Source organism: Pogoniulus pusillus, chromosome 39 (assembly GCF_015220805.1).
Source record: "Pogoniulus pusillus isolate bPogPus1 chromosome 39, bPogPus1.pri, whole genome shotgun sequence".
NCBI classification, from domain to species: Eukaryota; Metazoa; Chordata; class Aves; order Piciformes; family Lybiidae; genus Pogoniulus; species Pogoniulus pusillus.
In genome coordinates this window covers 1,953,803-1,969,656 of record NC_087302.1, presented here as the reverse complement: position 1 = coordinate 1,969,656, position 15,854 = coordinate 1,953,803, and the positions used below count along the sequence as shown (strand labels likewise).

General features: G+C 61.7%; 1 protein-coding gene across 2 annotated transcripts in view; it reads right to left on the bottom strand.

Moving 5' to 3' along the window:
- DENND2D (DENN domain containing 2D) overlaps positions 1–8,380 on the bottom strand; it is a 30,427-nt gene extending 22,047 nt beyond the window's left edge. For both annotated transcript variants that reach the window (XM_064173505.1, XM_064173506.1), the window contains exons 1-2: positions 8,191–8,380; positions 40–224 (exon numbers count right to left, since the gene is read on the bottom strand). In XM_064173505.1, the coding sequence (XP_064029575.1) occupies positions 40–224; positions 8,191–8,245 (240 nt within the window). In that variant the 5' untranslated portion in view covers positions 8,246–8,380. The remainder of the gene's footprint in view (positions 1–39; positions 225–8,190) is intronic.
- Between the last annotated feature and the right edge of the window lie 7,474 nt (positions 8,381–15,854).

The window sequence follows — 15,854 nt, the reverse complement described above, 5'->3', positions numbered from 1 at the left end:
GACAGAGACCTCATCCTCCTGCAGCCACAGGGGGAGTACCTTTGGGAACTGGTAGGTGATCTTGGGTTCATAGCCTCCCTCTGACGTCTTCTTCAGCGACACCACCACCAGGTACTCGAAGAAGAACTGCCCAGCAGAAGAGAGGATGGAGCTGCGCTCTGCTGCCTTCCCCTGGGGCCCCCGGGGGGGGTTGTTTTCTGCACCAGAGGTCTCCTCTTGTCCTTCTGCAGCCAAACAAGAAGAAAAGCAGCCCCGAAGTGGAGCAGAGTGAAAGGAAAAGCCTGAGGGAGGCAGAGGAGATGCAGAGCTGAGGGCAGTGGATGCAGGCTGGGTGGGTTTGGAGCCTAAGCACAGCAGCGGCAAAGCAGCACTGGAGGTGCTCCTGGAGTCATGCAATGGCTTGGGGTGAGAGGGGGGGGTGGGGGCAGGGGGGAGAGGAGCTTCATGCAGTCTCGACCCTGGATATTGTCAGCCTCTGCTCACAGAAGCACAGAGTGGTTTGGGTGGGAAGAGATCTCCACAGCTCAGCATCCAACCCCTCTGCAGCCAGCAGGGATGGCTGCAGCTGGAGCAGGCTGCTCAGAGCCCCACACCAGGAGTGGTGGCACCCATGGGAGCATCTCCCATCTCCCTGGGCAGCCTGGGCCTGGCTCTCAGCACCCTCAGCATAAGGAATTTCTCTCCAGCCTGACTCTCCTTTAGCCCAGGGCCATGCCTGAGCCCTCAGCAGCAGCAGAGCTCCCCCTGATGCTTTGCAGCCTGCTCCAGAGGCTTCCCAGCCTGCAGAAGAGCTCAGCTCCACCAGCTCACCCCTGCAGGCTTCCTTCTCTCCCTGCTCTGAGTTCCTGGCTGCTGATTTTGGGTGGGTTTGTGGCCTAGGCACAGCAGCAGCAGCAGCAAAGCACCACTGAAGGTGCTCCTAGGAGCAGTTCAGAAGGTGCCTGGGATGCACTAACTGAAGGGTGGGGGGCGAGCAGCAGGGCCCAGGCTCTGCTCAGTGGTGCCCTGTGCCAAGGCAAGGGGCACAAACTGGCACCCAGCAGGTTCCACCTCAACATGAGGAGAAACTTCTTTGGTGTGAGGCTGCTGAAGGCCTGGAGCAGGCTGCCCAGAGAGGCTGTGGAGTCTCCTCTGGAGGCTTTCAGGACCCATCTGGATGTGTTCCTGTGTGACCTTCTCCAGCTGAACCTACCCTGGCAGGGGGAGGGTTGGAGTGGATGATCTCCAGAGGTCCCTTCCAGCTCCTACCACGTTGGGATTCTGTGAACCAAGCCAAGAGGATGGAGGGAGTTGAAACCTCCTGCCCAGGGCAGTTTGGTCAGCAGCTGGGGACAAGTAAGGGCAGAGAAAGAAGGGCTCTGGGCCAGCCCATTTCAACTCCACCATCACCTAGGGAGGTTGGAGCAGATGATGCTTGGGGGTCCCTTCTGACCTGGCATTCTGTGACTGATCTGGGGAAAACCAAAGTGCCCACAGCCACCTCCAGCCCTGCTTTGCCCCATCCCAGGGAGCTCAGGAGGATGCCCACAGCAAAACTGGCACTCAGGCTGTGCAGAAAGCATCTGCAGAAGGGGTGAGGAATGCTTCTGGAGCTGCTCAGCTGATCCCCTTAGGAGGAAAAGCAGCAGCAGGTCTTGTTTGAGCACCTCTGAAGGCTCCAACAAGATGAAGCCCAAACCTCTCCCTGCCAGGTGTCCTCATTTCTGGGAAGTGCTGATTGCAAAGGAGGTACTGAAAGGTTTTTCCCTAGAGCACAGCTCCCAGAGCAAACCAGTTCCAGTTCCCTGAGACTGAGCTCAGGTCTGGTTTGGCTGGTTGGGGAGGGCAGCTGGGGAGTGTCAGCAGCACAGCACAAAAGAGCAGAATCACTGAATTACTTGGACTGGAAAAGGCCTCTCAGATCATCCACCCCAAGCAGCAACCCAGCCCCACCATGGCCACTGAACCCTGCCCCCAAGTGCCATGGCCACAGCTTCCTGCAGCACCTCCAGCCATGGGCACTGCACCACCTCCCTGGGCAGCCTCTGCCAGGCCCTCACCACTCCTCCAGCAAAGAAACTTTTCCTCCTCTCCAACCTAACCCTCCCCTGGCACAATCCCAGGACATTCTAACACCTGAGCCCAGGCAGCAGAGCCCAACCCCCAGCTGGCTGCAGCCTGCTCTCAGGGAGCTGCAGAGAGCAATGAGCTCTGCCCTCAGCCTCCTCTCCTCCAGGCTGCTCACCCCCAGCTCCCTCAGCTGCCCCTCCCCAGCCCTGCTCTCCAGACCCTTCCCCACCTTTGTGGCCCTTCTCTGGACCTGCTCCAACCCCTCCATGTCCTTCTTGGAGTGAGGAGCCCAGAACTGAGGCCAGGATTTGAGGTGAGGCCTCAGAAGAGTGAGAAGACCCCAAGGCAACAACTGCAGGGCCCCTGGGGGGGCTCACAGTGGGGCAGCAAGGTCTGAGGGCTGGCAAGAAGAAGAGTTAGGTGCTGGCAGGAGCCTGCAGCAGGGCCATGCCCCAGCACTTCCCTCTGTGTGTGAACTCCTTTAATCTTGGCACCAAAACTGCCCCAGGCTTGGTCTTGGCTGTGCTGATGGTGAGAGCTGGAACAGAAATGCTTGAGTTGCTCCTGGGAATGGCAGGCAGGAAAAGGAAGATGTGGCAGAGGGAAGGAACCTGCAAAGGGTCCACATCCTGGGGTCTGGTCCTGGGCTCCCTTGGTGGTGCTGCAGCTTGGCAGGGCAAGGCATGGGCATGGCTGCTGCTTCTCACCCGTGAGTGACAGCCTCTTCTGAGAGCACTGCTGGTGGACATCCCCCCCCCAGGCTTCCCTCCTCTTCCATAGCCTCCTCTTGGAGTCTGGAAATGCCTTTCCAGCCTCTGCTCCAGCTCCTCTGGAGCCAGCAGGAGCAGCAAGCTCAGCTGAGCTGTGACACTCACAGTGCCACCCTGGGGAGTCCCTTTCCAGGGAGCAGAAAGTCCTTTCCCAGCAGGAGTGAGGAGATGTGGGAAGCTCCCTGAGGCTGCTCCACCTCCTCATGCAAAGTCCTTCCTCTTGGCAAGGTGAAATTCATCCCTTTGCAGCAGAGGAAATCCCAGGAGCATCGTGGGGCTGAGCTCCAGCTGCAGACCCCTCTGCTGTGTCCCCAGTGGGAATGACTCCAGTGGCAGCCCAGCAAGGTGCTGCAGGGCAGGGAACCAAGGTCAGCAGGATGCACTTTGCTTCTCCTGCTCCTCCCTGGGATGCTCCAGCAGTGCCTGCAGTCCAAGCTCACCTACAGGGCAGGAGGTTGTGGCTGGGAGAGCCCCAGGGACCTCTGTGGCTGTGCTGTGGGGAGGGCTGCTGCTGTCCCCCAGCCTCACTGCCTCCTGCTGCTGCTGCTGCTTGGGTTCCCAGCACAGGGCTCCAGGGTGAGGTGGAAGTCCAAATGGGTCCTGCCTGTGCCAGAGCTCAGTCCTCACTGTCCCAGAGCTCAGTCCTGCCTGTCCCAGAGCTCAGTCCTCACTGTCCCAGAGCTCAGTCCTGCCTCTTCTCCCAGAGCTCAATCCTGCCTGTCCCAGAGCTCAGTCCTGCCTGTCCCAGAGCTCAGTCCTGCCTGTCCCAGAGCTCAGTCCTGCCTCTTCTCCCAGAGCTCAATCCTGCCTCTTCCAGAGCTCAATCCTTCCTCTTCCAGAGCTCAGTCCTGCCTGTCCCAGAGCTCAGTCCTGCCTGTGCCAGAGCTCAGTCCTGCCTGTGCCAGAGCTCAGTCCTCACTGTCCCAGAGCTCAGTTCTGCCTGTGCCAGAGCTCAGCCCTCACTGTCCCAGAGCTCAGCCCTGCTTCTCCCAGAGCTCAGTCCTCACTGTCCCAGAGCTCAGTCCTGCTTCTCCCAGAGCTCAATCCTGCCTGTCCCAGAGCTCAATCCTGCCTCTTCCAGAGCTCAGTCCTGCCTATCCCAGAGCTCAGTCCTGCCTGTCCCAGAGCTCAGTCCTGCCTCTTCTCCCAGAGCTCAGTCCTGCTTCTCCCAGAGCTCAGTCCTGCCTGTCCCAGAGCTCAGTCCTGCCTCTCCCAGAGCTCAGTCCTGCCTGTCCCAGAGCTCAATCCTGCTTCTCCCAGAGCTCAGTCCTGCCTGTCCCAGAGCTCAATCCTGCCTGTCCCAGAGCTCAGTCCTGCCTGTCCCAGAGCTCAATCCTGCCTGTCCCAGAGCTCAGTCCTGCCTGTCCCAGAGCTCAATCCTGCCTCTTCTCCCAGAGCTCAGTCCTGCCTGTCCCAGAGCTCAGTCCTGCCTATCCCAGAGCTCAATCCTGCCTCTTCTCCCAGAGCTCAGTCCTGCCTGTCCCAGAGCTCAGTCCTGCCTATCCCAGAGCTCAATCCTGCCTCTTCTCCCAGAGCTCAGTCCTGCCTATCCCAGAGCTCAGTCCTGCCTATCCCAGAGCTCAGTCCTGCCTACCCCAGCCCAGTCTGCATTCAAGGGCACTCAGGACATGCCCTTGAGCAAGGGCTGGGTTTGCATCTTCTCCATGGGCAGAACCTGCCTCTCCAGGCATACTGGTAGTGCAGGGCTGCCACTGGTGGATGGACCCACACATCTGCCCAAAGCATGAGTCAGCATGGTGAGACCTGCCCAGAGTATGACACAGCATAATGAGACCTGCTGAGAGCACAGACCACCTGGCACTGCTCCAGGTCTAGCTGGCAGGGCCTAATTCCATCCAGGAGTACAATGCCTCATCCCTGGGCTGCAAGATGAGCTCCAGCCATAGAGCCATGCACCTCTGGACAGGTTTAATGTGGCATCAGAGGTGCCAGCAATCCTGAACCTGGCACATCTCCAGCCCCTCAGGTGCCCAGGAGACACAAGCCACTGGCAGGAGAGTTTTAGTCAAAGGCTCTCCCTCAGCACAAGTACAGAAGGTTTGGAGCCACCTTGAAGCCCTCCAGATGGAGAAAGCTGCTGGAGCAGGTCCAGAGAAGGGCAACAAAGGTGGGGAAGGGTCTGGAGAGCAGGGCTGGGGAGGGGCAGCTGAGGGAGCTGGGGGTGAGCAGCCTGGAGCAGAGCAGGCTGAGGGCAGAGCTCATTGCTCTCTGCAGCTCCCTGAGAGCAGGCTGCAGCCAGCTGGGGGTTGGGCTCTGCTGCCTGGGCTCAGGTGTTAGAACAAGGAAATGTCCTGGGATTGTGCCAGGGGAGGGTCAGGTTGGAGAGGAGGAAAAGTTTCTTTGCTGGAGGAGTGGTGAGGGCCTGGCAGAGGCTGCCCAGGGAGGTGGTGGAGTGCCCATGGCTGGAGGGGTTGAAGGAAGCTGTGGCCATGGCACCTGGGGCCAGGGTTTGGTGGCCATGGTGGGGCTGGGTTGCTGCTGGGCTGGGTGACCTTGGAGGACTTCTTCCAAGCCAAACAATTCCCTGACTCTATGAGGAGGGGCACAAGGAGGGCAGCCAGAGGGGCTCCAGTGGCTCCCGGCTGGGAAGCAGCTGCCAGTGCCATGGATTTCCACCTCTCTGCCAGGGTGCCAAGGCAGAAACAGCCCCGGGGCTGCCAGCATGGAGAGGTAAAGGACACTGAGCAGCTCCCCCCCAGCACGGGGGCTGCTTATCAGCGCAGGGCTGCGCCAGGGCCAGGCTGCCAAGCGGCACAACCTGTTCTGTCCCGCTGCAAAGCTCCCCCTGCTGCGGCGTGCCAGCAGCTCCAGCCCCTTCCCTGGCAGCTCTGCTCCCTGTGCCCCGCGGCGAGGAAATGGCTTTTGCTTGGCTGAAGCTGTCCTGCTGAGCCTGGCAAAGCGCTGCTCAGCCCCCCCAGCAAGAGGCAGCAGGGCTGAGTGGTGCCCTGGCAGCGCCGGGTTAATGCTTGGGCTGGGTGATGCTACAGAGCTCTGCCAGCCAAGGCACTGCCCTGAGGCCCTGTGTGGCCAGCAGGGTGAGGGAGGTTCTCCTCCTCCTCCTCTACTCTCACCCAGCCAGGATGCATCTGGAGGACTATGGCCGGTTCTGGGCTCCCCAGCTCAGGAGGGAACTGCCTGAGAGCAGCTCCCCAAAGGGCAGCTGAGGGCTCTGGAACATCTCTGACCAAGGCAGGATGCATCTGGAGAACTGTGCCTGGTTCTGGGCTCCCCAGCTCAAGAGGGAACTGCCTGAGAGCAGCTCAGCAAAGAGCAGCTGAGGGCTCTGGAACATCTCTGACCTAGCCAGGGTACATCACAGAACTGTGCCTGGTTCTGGGCTCCCCAGCTCAAGAGGGAACTGCCTGAGAGCAGCTCCCCAAAGGGCAGCTGAGGGCTCTGGAACATCTCTGACCTAGCCAGGGTACATCAGAGAACTGTGCCTGGTTCTGGGCTCCCCAGCTCAAGGAGGGAACTGCCTGAGAGCAGCTCCCCAAAGGGCAGCTGAGGGCTCTGGAACATCTCTGACCTAGCCAGGGTACATCAGAGAACTGTGCCTGGTTCTGGGCTCCCCAGATCAAGGAGGACCTGCCTGAGAGCAGCTCCCCAAAGAGCAGCTGAGGGCTCTGGAACATCTCTGACCTAGCCAGGGTACATCAGAGAACTGTGCCTGTTTCTGGGCTCCCCAGATCAAGGAGGACCTGCCTGAGAGCAGCTCCCCAGAGGGCAGCTGAGGGCTCTGGAACATCTCTGACCTAGCCAGGATGCATCTGAGAAACTGCCTGGTTCTGGGCTCCTCAGCTCAAGGAGGGAACTGCCTGAGAGCAGCTCCCCAAAGGGCAGCTGAGGGCTCTGGAACATCTCTGACCTAGCCAGGGTACATCAGAGAACTGTGCCTGGTTCTGGGCTCCCCAGCTCAAGGAGGACCTGCCCGAGAGCAGCTCAGCAAAGGGCAGCTGAGGGCTCTGGAACATCTCTGACCAAGCCAGGCTGCATCTGGAGAACTGTGCCTGGTTCTGGGCTCCCCAGATCAAGAGGGAACTGCCTGAGAGCAGCTCCCCAAAGGGCAGCAAGATGCTGAGGGCTCTGGAACATCTCTGACCAAGCCAGGGTACATCAGAGAACTGTGCCTGGTTCTGGGCTCCTCAGCTCAGGAGGGAACTGCTTGAGAGCAGCTCCCCAAAGGGCAGCTGAGGGCTCTGGAACATCTCTTGTGAAGAAAAGCTAAGGGGCTTAGGACTTTTGAGCCTGGAGAAGAGCAGCCCCAGAGGGGATCTGCTCAGTGCTGATCAATACTTCAGGGGTGGCTCTCAGCAGGATGGCATCAGGCTTTGTTCAGTGGTGCCCAGTGACAGGACAAGGGGCAATGGGCACAAACTTGGAGCATTAGAAGGTCCACCTGAACATGAGGAGGATCTTCTTTAATTGAAGGGTGCTGGAGCCCTGGAGCAGGCTGCACAGAGAGGTTGTGGAGTCTCCATCTCTGGAGACATTCAAAACCCATCTGGACATGCTCCTGTGTGACCTTGTCTAGGTGCCCCTGCTCTGGCAGGGGGGGGCTGGACTGGCTGATCTCCAGAGGTCCTTTCCAACCCCTACCACACTGTGATTTTATGACCTGGGGAGGGGGCTTGCATGAGCCCCCCAAGTCCACCAGTTGCCCTTATCTGCTCAGCTGTGGCTTTGATATGCCAGGCCAGCCAACCCCAACGCTCCCTCCTGCACCACAGGTCCCCAAGGACTGAGTTCTGCATCCTCTAACGGCTCCACACCACTGCGGGCACTGTGCCCCCACAGATGCCCTCAGTGCCAGGCTGGGTGGGCGAAGAGCTGGGCAAGCTTTTGGGGATGTGATGGCAGGGGGGCACACGGGGCTGCCCTTGGGATGGGGTTAGCCTCCTCAGCAGGGGATGAGGTAGATCCGTCTGGGACGAGGCTGGGCTCCCAGGAACGCGGAGCAGCTCCCTGCACGGCCTGAAACCCCGGAGGAGCCCCCGGGAAATGAGGTGGCACTACCGGGACCCCCCCGCCGAGGATGGAGCAAGCCTCGGGAGATGTGGTTAAGCCTCAGGGACTGTGCTGGGGGAGCGCAGAGGGGCAGGGCCTGGGGCAAACCGAGCCGGTGGCGGTGGCGGTGCCCATCCCGCGGCCGTACCCGGTGTGGCTGCGCCTCGCTGCCCGGGAAAGTCCCAGCGCCGCCGGCAGCCGTCGGGTCCCGCAGCCGCGGAGCTGGCACCGGTACCGGCACCGCTACATCAGCACCCGCACCAGTACTGACATCGACACTGACACCAGCACCGACACCAGCACCGGCACCTCCCGGAGCCCCCCGGGGTCTCCTCCCGAGCCTCACCTTTACGGACGGTACGCCGCAGGCTCCGTCGGAAGAAGCTGCCGATGGAGGCCATGGTGGCCTCGCTGCGGTCCCGGTGCTGCCCCGGTGCGGTCCCGGTGCGGTCCCGGTGCGGTCCCGGTGCTGCCCCGGTGCGGTCCCGGCGCGGCGCGGCCCGGCGGGGAGCTTTCGGCTTCCGCCCGCCGAAGCTTTCGCTTTCCCGGGGGGAGGAGAGAGCGAACGGGACGGGGCGGAGAGGAGGAGAGAGGAGGAGCGGGGGGGTAGGGAAGGGCGGGTCGCACCTGGCACCAAACTGGGCATGGCGGCACCTAGGCAGGGAGGTGCCAGTGCACCGAGGTCCCGGGAGCGCTGGGAACCGGGAGAAGAGGGCATGGGGGCTCGGGAGGAGCGGGCATGGGGGCTCGGGAGAAGAGGGCATGGGGGCTCGGGAGGAGCGGGCATGGGGGCTCGGGAGAAGAGGGCATGGGGGCTCGGGAGAAGCAGGCATGGGGGCTCGGGAGAAGAGGGCATGGGGGCTCGGGAGGAGCGGGCATGGGGGGCTTGGGAGAAGAGGGCATGGGGGCTCGGGAGGAGCGGGCATGGGGGGCTTGGGAGAAGAGGGCATGGGGGGCTCGGGAGAAGTGGGCATGGGGGGCTCGGGAGAAGAGGGCATGGGGGCTCGGGAGAAGTGGGCATGGGGGCTCGGGAGAAGCGGGCATGGGGGCTCGGGAGAAGCGGGCATGGGGGCTCGGGAGAAGTGGGCATGGGGGCTCGGGAGAAGAGGGCATGGGGGCTCGGGAGAAGGGGGCATGGGGGGCTCGGGAGAAGCGGGCATGGGGGCTCGGGAGAAGGGGGCATGGGGGCTCGGGAGAAGCGGGCATGGGGGCTCGGGAGAAGGGGGCATGGGGGCTCGGGAGAAGAGGGCATGGGGGCTCGGGAGAAGGGGGCATGGGGGCTCGGGAGAAGGGGGCATGGGGGCTCGGGAGAAGCGGGCATGGGGGCTCGGGAGGAGCGGGCATGGGGGCTCGGGAGAGGAGGGCATGGCGGCTCGGGAGAAGGGGGCATGGGGGCTCGGGAGAAGTGGGCATGGGGGCTCGGGAGAAGTGGGCATGGGGGCTCGGGAGAAGCAGGCATGGGGGGCTTGGGAGAAGGGGGCATGGGGGCTCGGTAGAAGGGGGCATGGGGGCTCGGTAGAAGGGGGCATGGGGGCCCGGGAGAAGGGGGCATGGGGGGCTTGGGAGAAGGGGGTATGGGGGGCTCGGTAGAAGGGGCCATGGGGGCTCGGGAGAAGGGGGCATGGGGGCCCGGGGGAAGCGGGCATGGGGGGCTCGGGAGAAGGGGGCATGGGGGGCTCGGTAGAAGGGGGCATGGGGGCTTGGGAGAAGGGGGCATGGGGGGCTCGGTAGAAGGGGGCATGGGGGCTCGGTAGAAGGGGGCATGGGGGCTTGGGAGAAGGGGGCATGGGGGCTTGGGAGAAGGGGGCATGGGGGGCGCGGGAGAAGGGGGCATGGGGGGCTCGGGAGCATCAGGAAAGGGAGAGCTGGGAATACCTGGTAGCACGGGGGGAGGGGATGCTGGGAACGCCTGGCATCGACAGCACCCGGGCACGGGGGTCTCGGCGGCACCGGGAATGGGGGAGCCGGGAACACTCGTGGGTACGGTGATGCCAGGAGGAGCTGGGCACGGGGAAGGCGAGAGAAGCAGGCGCTGGAGTCTCGGGAGGGAGCTGGGCATGAGGGTCCTGAGAGCACCAGGCACGGCGGCAGCCGATCGGGACTGCATCCCAGCGCTCGGGGCCAGGCATCCCAGTGCGGAGCCAGGCACAGCCCGGGTAGGGGGAATGGGCAGAGGGGCACCCCTGAGCAGAGAGGAGCTGGGCACATGGGTGTAGAGGGAACCTGGCACCCCCATTCTGGCCCTGGGAGCAGGGTAGGAAGGGAGCAGGGACCTCCTCAGGACAAGAGGTGGCTTTGTCCCACACCCCAGGAGACAAAATGCTGTGCCCCAAATCTCCAGCAGCCCTGCCCTGGTCTCCCTGCCCCCTGCAAGCCCTTTTCACCCTGGAAACCCTTTCGTGCCAGGGACAGTGCCCAGCTGCAGGTCCGGGGATGCCACTCCAGAGGGTGGAGGTCCTGGGCTCTCTCACTCAACGTTTGGGACCTCCCACTGCAAAGCGAGGGGGAGGCAGCCAATGCCACCACGCCCGTGGGCAGTCAGCTTGTCCTGGCCCTGCGTGGGAAGGCTGCTCTGGCTGTGCCCTCTCTGGGGCTGGCATTTCTGCACCGGGCAGGGATTCATCCCCTCTCTCAGGGTGCCTCAGAGGTGCCTTGGCCCCGGGGCTGGTTGCCATCCACCCATCTTCATTCCAGGAGGGGATGGAGTTGGTTAGCACAGGGGCACTGCAGCCACCACGTCCCAGGCACACAGCCCAGGGAGCTGCTGGGCTTTGCTGGGTGGATTCCCTGCTCCAGACCCAGCAGTGAGGGGATCCTCTCTAAAATCAGTGATGCCTCTGACATCAACCCTCCAGTTCCCACCCTGAGCCTGCCCACCCCCTGTTTGTGTTTCTTCTGCCCTGCTCAGGCACTGCTTGTGCAGCACTGAGCATGCTTGGGCACAGCTGAGAGTGTGGTGAGCTGGGCACAGTCCTCAGCCAGCAGATGGAGGGAGGTGATTCTGCCCTTCTGCCCTGCTCTGGGGACACCTCACCTGCAGTGCTTCCTCCAGTTCTGGGGCCCTCAACAGGGGAAGGACATGGACCTGATGGAGGGGGTCCTCAGGAGGCCACAAAGATGATCAGATGTGAGGACAGGCTGGGAGAGTTTGGGCTGCTGAGCCTAGAGACAGCTCCAGGGAGACCTTAGAGCAACCTTCCAGCACCTGAAGGGGACCTACAGGAGGGCTGGGCAGGGACTGTTCCCAAGGGCTTGTAGTGATAGGATCTTTATTGATGATCTGGAGCAGGGCACTGAGTCCAGCATCAGTAAGTTTGCAGATGACACCAAGCTAGGAGCAGCTGTGGAGCTGTTGGAGGGTAGCAGAGCCCTGCAGAGGGACCTGGCCAGGCTGCATGGGTGGGCAGAGGCCAAGGGGATGAGACTGAACAAGGCCAAGGGCAGGTTCTGCACTTTGGCCACAACAACCCCAAGCAGCACTACAGGCTGGGGCCAGAGTGGCTGAGAGCAGGCAGGCAGAGAGGGAGCTGGGGGTGGTGGGAGAGAGGAGCTGCAGAGGAGGCAGCAGTGCCCAGGTGGGCAGCAGAGCCAATGGCATCCTGGGCTGGCTCAGGAGCAGTGTGGGCAGCAGGGCAAGGGAGGTTCTTGTGCCCCTGTGCTCAGCACTGCTCAGGCCACCCCTGCAGTGCTGTGTCCAGTTCTGGGCTCCTCCATTGCAGAGAGCTGCTGAGGTGCTGGAAGGTGTTTGGAGAAGGGCAGCAAGGCTGGGGAGGGGCCTGGAGCACAGCCCTGTGAGGAGAGGCTGAGGGAGCTGGGGGGGTGCAGCCTGCAGCAGAGGAGGCTCAGGGCAGAGCTCATTGCTGCCTGCAGCTGCCTGCAGGGAGGCTGTGGCCAGGTGGGGTTGGGCTCTGCTGCCAGGCAGCCAGGACCAGAAGAAGGGGACAGAGGCTGAAGCTGTGCCAGGGCAGGTCTAGGCTGGATGTTGTTAGGAAGTTGTTGTCAGAGAGAGTGATTGGCACTGGAATGGGCTGCCCAGGGAGGTGGTGGAGTGGCTGTGGCTGGAGGTGTTGCAGCCAAGCCTGGCTGGGGCACTGAGTGCCATGGTCTGGCTGATTGGCCAGGGCTGGGAGATAAGTTGGGCCTGGATGATCTTGGAGCTCTCTTCCAACCTGACTGATTCTGTGACTATGATTCTATGAGGGACAATGATTTGGAACTGGAGCAGGGCAGGGTTAGGTTGGACATCAGGAGGAAGCATTGCAGAGTGAGGGTGGTGAGACCCTGGCACAGGCTGCCAGCGAGGTGGCTGAGGAGGCTCCATCCCTGGACACGTCCAAGGTCAGACTGGCTGTGTCCCTGGGCAGCCTGCTCCAGCTGGAGGTGTCCCTGCTGAGCTCGGAGTGTCCCTTCCGATCTGAAGCAATCTCTGCCTGAATCCAAGGCGCGGATTTCCTGCTCCAAATCTCCTCCTACGCCAAATCTCCTCCGTTCCTATTTTGCAACACCTCCTACCCCCTTCCCTTCGGCCAGCAGGGGCTGCGGCTCGGGGATGGGTTTGCAGCCAGCAGCCACCTCTGGCAGCTCGCAGGGCTTGTGGGGGCTTCCCAAACACGTCCCTCACTGGGAATGTGCCTCTGATCCAACTGGGATGCTGCCTCCTCCTCGGGTGAGCAGGGAAGTGCTGCTCCGAGGATGTTTTCTGGCTGGGAGAGCCCTGCTGGTTCCCGCAGGAGAGGGCAGGGCGCTTGGCTGTGCCCAGGGCTCCTTCCCAGGAGGAATTTCCTCTTGGCACTAAGGGAAAGTAAAAACTTGGGGGGTTTCCCCTGGATTCGGGAGGAAAATCCCTGATTTCCTGGAAAGGCGTCGGAAAACAGCCCGGAGAAATCCCCAGAGGCTTGGATTTGTTTCCCTCTTCTGCCTTCTGCCTTTCAGGCGAGTTCCCGACTCGATCCCGCCCCGGGCACGCCTGGGGCTGCTCTGGCAGCTCCTGCGCGGGGCAGAAGGGAGCCGAGTTCCAGGGACACCCGGGACCGGCCCTGCTGCTGCCCAGGAACACTGCCCCTTTGTGCTGGCACTGACCTGGCGCTGCTGGCAGAGGCTGAACCTTGCAACACGCCCACTGGAGGCTCCTTTCTGCAGGAGCCAGCCACCCACAGGGCCAACAAGCGGGCATCGTGTGGGATGCTGCAGGCTGCTGGGCACCACAGATCCAGCATTTGCCATCCTGCTGCTGGGCACCACAGATCCAGCATTTGCCGTCCTGTTGCTGGGCACCACAGATCCAACATTTGCCATCCTGCTGCTGGGCACCACAGATCCAACATTTGCCACCAGGCTGCTGGGCACCACAGATCCAACATTTGCCACCAGGCTGTTGGGCACCACAGATCCAACATTTGCCATCCTGCTGCTGGGCACCAGAGATCCATCATTTGCCACCATGCTGCTGGGCACCACAGATCCAACATTTGCCACCCTGCTGCTGGGCACCACAGATCCAACATTTGCCACCCTGCTGCTGGGCACCACAGATCCAACATTTGCCACCCTGCTGCTGGGCACCACAGATCCAACATTTGCCACCCTGCTGCTGGGCACCACAGATCCAACATTTGCCATCCTGCTGCTGGGCACCACAGATCCAACATTTGCCACCCTGCTGCTGGGCACCAGAGATCCAACATTTGCCATCCTACTGATGGGCACCACAGATCCAACATTTGCCACCCTGCTGCTGGGCACCAGAGATCCAACATTTGCCACCAGGCTGCTGGGCACCACAGATCCAACATTTGCCACCATGCTGCTGGGCACCACAGATCTAACATTTGCCACCCTGCTGCTGGCCACCAGAGATCCAACATTTGCCATCCTGCTTCTGGCCACCAGAGATCCAACATTTGCCATCCTGCTGCTGGCCACCAGAGATCCAACATTTGCCATCCTGCTTCTGGCCACCAGAGATCCATCATTTGCCACCCTGCTGCTGGGCACCAGAGATCCAATATTTGCCACCCTGCTGCTGGGCACCACAGATCCAACATTTGCCACCAGGCTGCTGGGCACCACAGATCCATCATTTGCCATCCTGCTTCTGGCCACCAGAGATCCATCATTTGCCACCCTGCTGCTGGGCACCAGAGATCCAACATTTGCCACCAGGCTGCTGGGCACCACAGATCCAACATTTGCCATCCTGCTTCTGGCCACCAGAGATCCATCATTTGCCACCCTGCTGCTGGGCACCAGAGATCCAACATTTGCCACCAGGCTGCTGGGCACCACAGATCCAACATTTGCCATCCTGCTTCTGGCCACCAGAGATCCATCATTTGCCACCCTGCTGCTGGGCACCACAGATCCATCATTTGCCACCCTGCTGCTGGGCACCACAGATCCATCATTTGCCACCCTGCTGCTGGGCACCACACTCCAACAGTTGCCTTCGTGCTGCTCTGTGGCCACTGCTGAAGCCAGGGAGTCTCTAGCTTGGTTTCCCCTCCCTGCAGCCTCCTCTCCTGCTGCCCCTCAGCTTTCTGCAGGAGAGCTGTGCCCAGACTGCAAAGGTTCCCCAGCCAAGGGGGCAGTGTCCTTGTGAGCATCCCATGGGGCTGCATCACACTGGCACTGGGATGTCCTCACTGCTTACACCACAGCTCCTCACCCTTCTCCTCCTCACTGTTCCTTGCCTCATCCCAAGGCATCTTCTCCCCTTCCCCATCCCCTGCCTGGTTGCTGTGTTCAGGGAGGGTGCTGGGAGTGGGGGGGTGGGGTGGGAGAAGACTTCATTTTTAACCCATCACAGCCAGGCTGGGATCAGGGCTTGGAGGTGGAGGCTTGGATTTGGCCCCAGCATCGCTGGCAGTGAGGTCCCCAACAGCAGCATGAAGCTGGTGGTGGTGGTGGATGCTCACCCTGAGGCTGGGCACCCCAAGATCCTCTTTCCCAGCTTTTTACATGCCAGGGAATTTCTCCCACTGGATGGCAGCAATGGAGCAAAGAAACATCTCCAGCAGCCCTTGAGGGAGTGGAGGTTAGTACCAAGGGGAAGGTTACCCTGCCTGGGCTGAGGACTTGCTGAGCTCAGGTCCTTTGTGTTTGCAGGGTTCCAGCTATGGGTGCTTCAGTCCTGCACTCCTGGGTGCCTGGGGGTCACTCCCACCCCCCCTGCCCCCCCAAGCAGGGGGCCATGGGACACCTTTTACCTTCCTCTCCTCCCTCTGTTGCTTGTGGGTGCAGGGGACCTGCTGAGACAGGAGGACTGAGAACCAGCTGGGACACTCTGGGCCACAACCAGGATCAGTGCTGGGCAGGGCAAAGGGAACAGAAATCAGCCCCCGTGGGACACCAGAAGAATGGATTCATGGAAAGGTTTGGATTGGAAGGGACCTCAAAGCTCATCCAGTCATGGGGAGGGGACACCTCCCACCAGCACAACTTGCTCAAGGCCTCATCCAGCCTGGCCTTGAACACCTCCAGGCAGGAGGCAGCCACAGCATCCCTGGGCAACCTGTGCCAGTCTCTCCCCACCCTCACTCTCAACAATTCCTTCCTCCTCTCCACTCTCCCTCTCCCCTCATCCACCACAAAGCCATTGGCTCTTGTCCTGTCACTCCCAGCCCTTGCCCAAAGTCCCTCCCCAGCTCTCCTGCAGCCCCTTCAGGCACTGGAAGGTTGCTCTGAGCTCTCCCTGGAGCCTTCTCTTCTGCAGGCTGCACAGCCCCAACTCTCCCAGCCTGTCCCCACAGCAGAGCTTCTGCAGCCTCTGCTCATCTTGGTGGCCTCCTCTGGATCCTCTCCAGCAGCTCCAGGTCCTCCTTGTGCTGGGTGCCCCAGAGCTGGAGGCAGTGCTGCAGGGGAGGGCTGAGCAGAGCAGAACAGAGGGGCAGCATCTCCTCCCTGTGCTGCTGCTCTCCCTGCTCTGCCTGCAGCCAGTGCTGACTCCTGGGCACTTTGGCACCAACTGACACCCCCAAGGCTTCTCCTCCAGGCTGCTCCCCAGCCACTCCT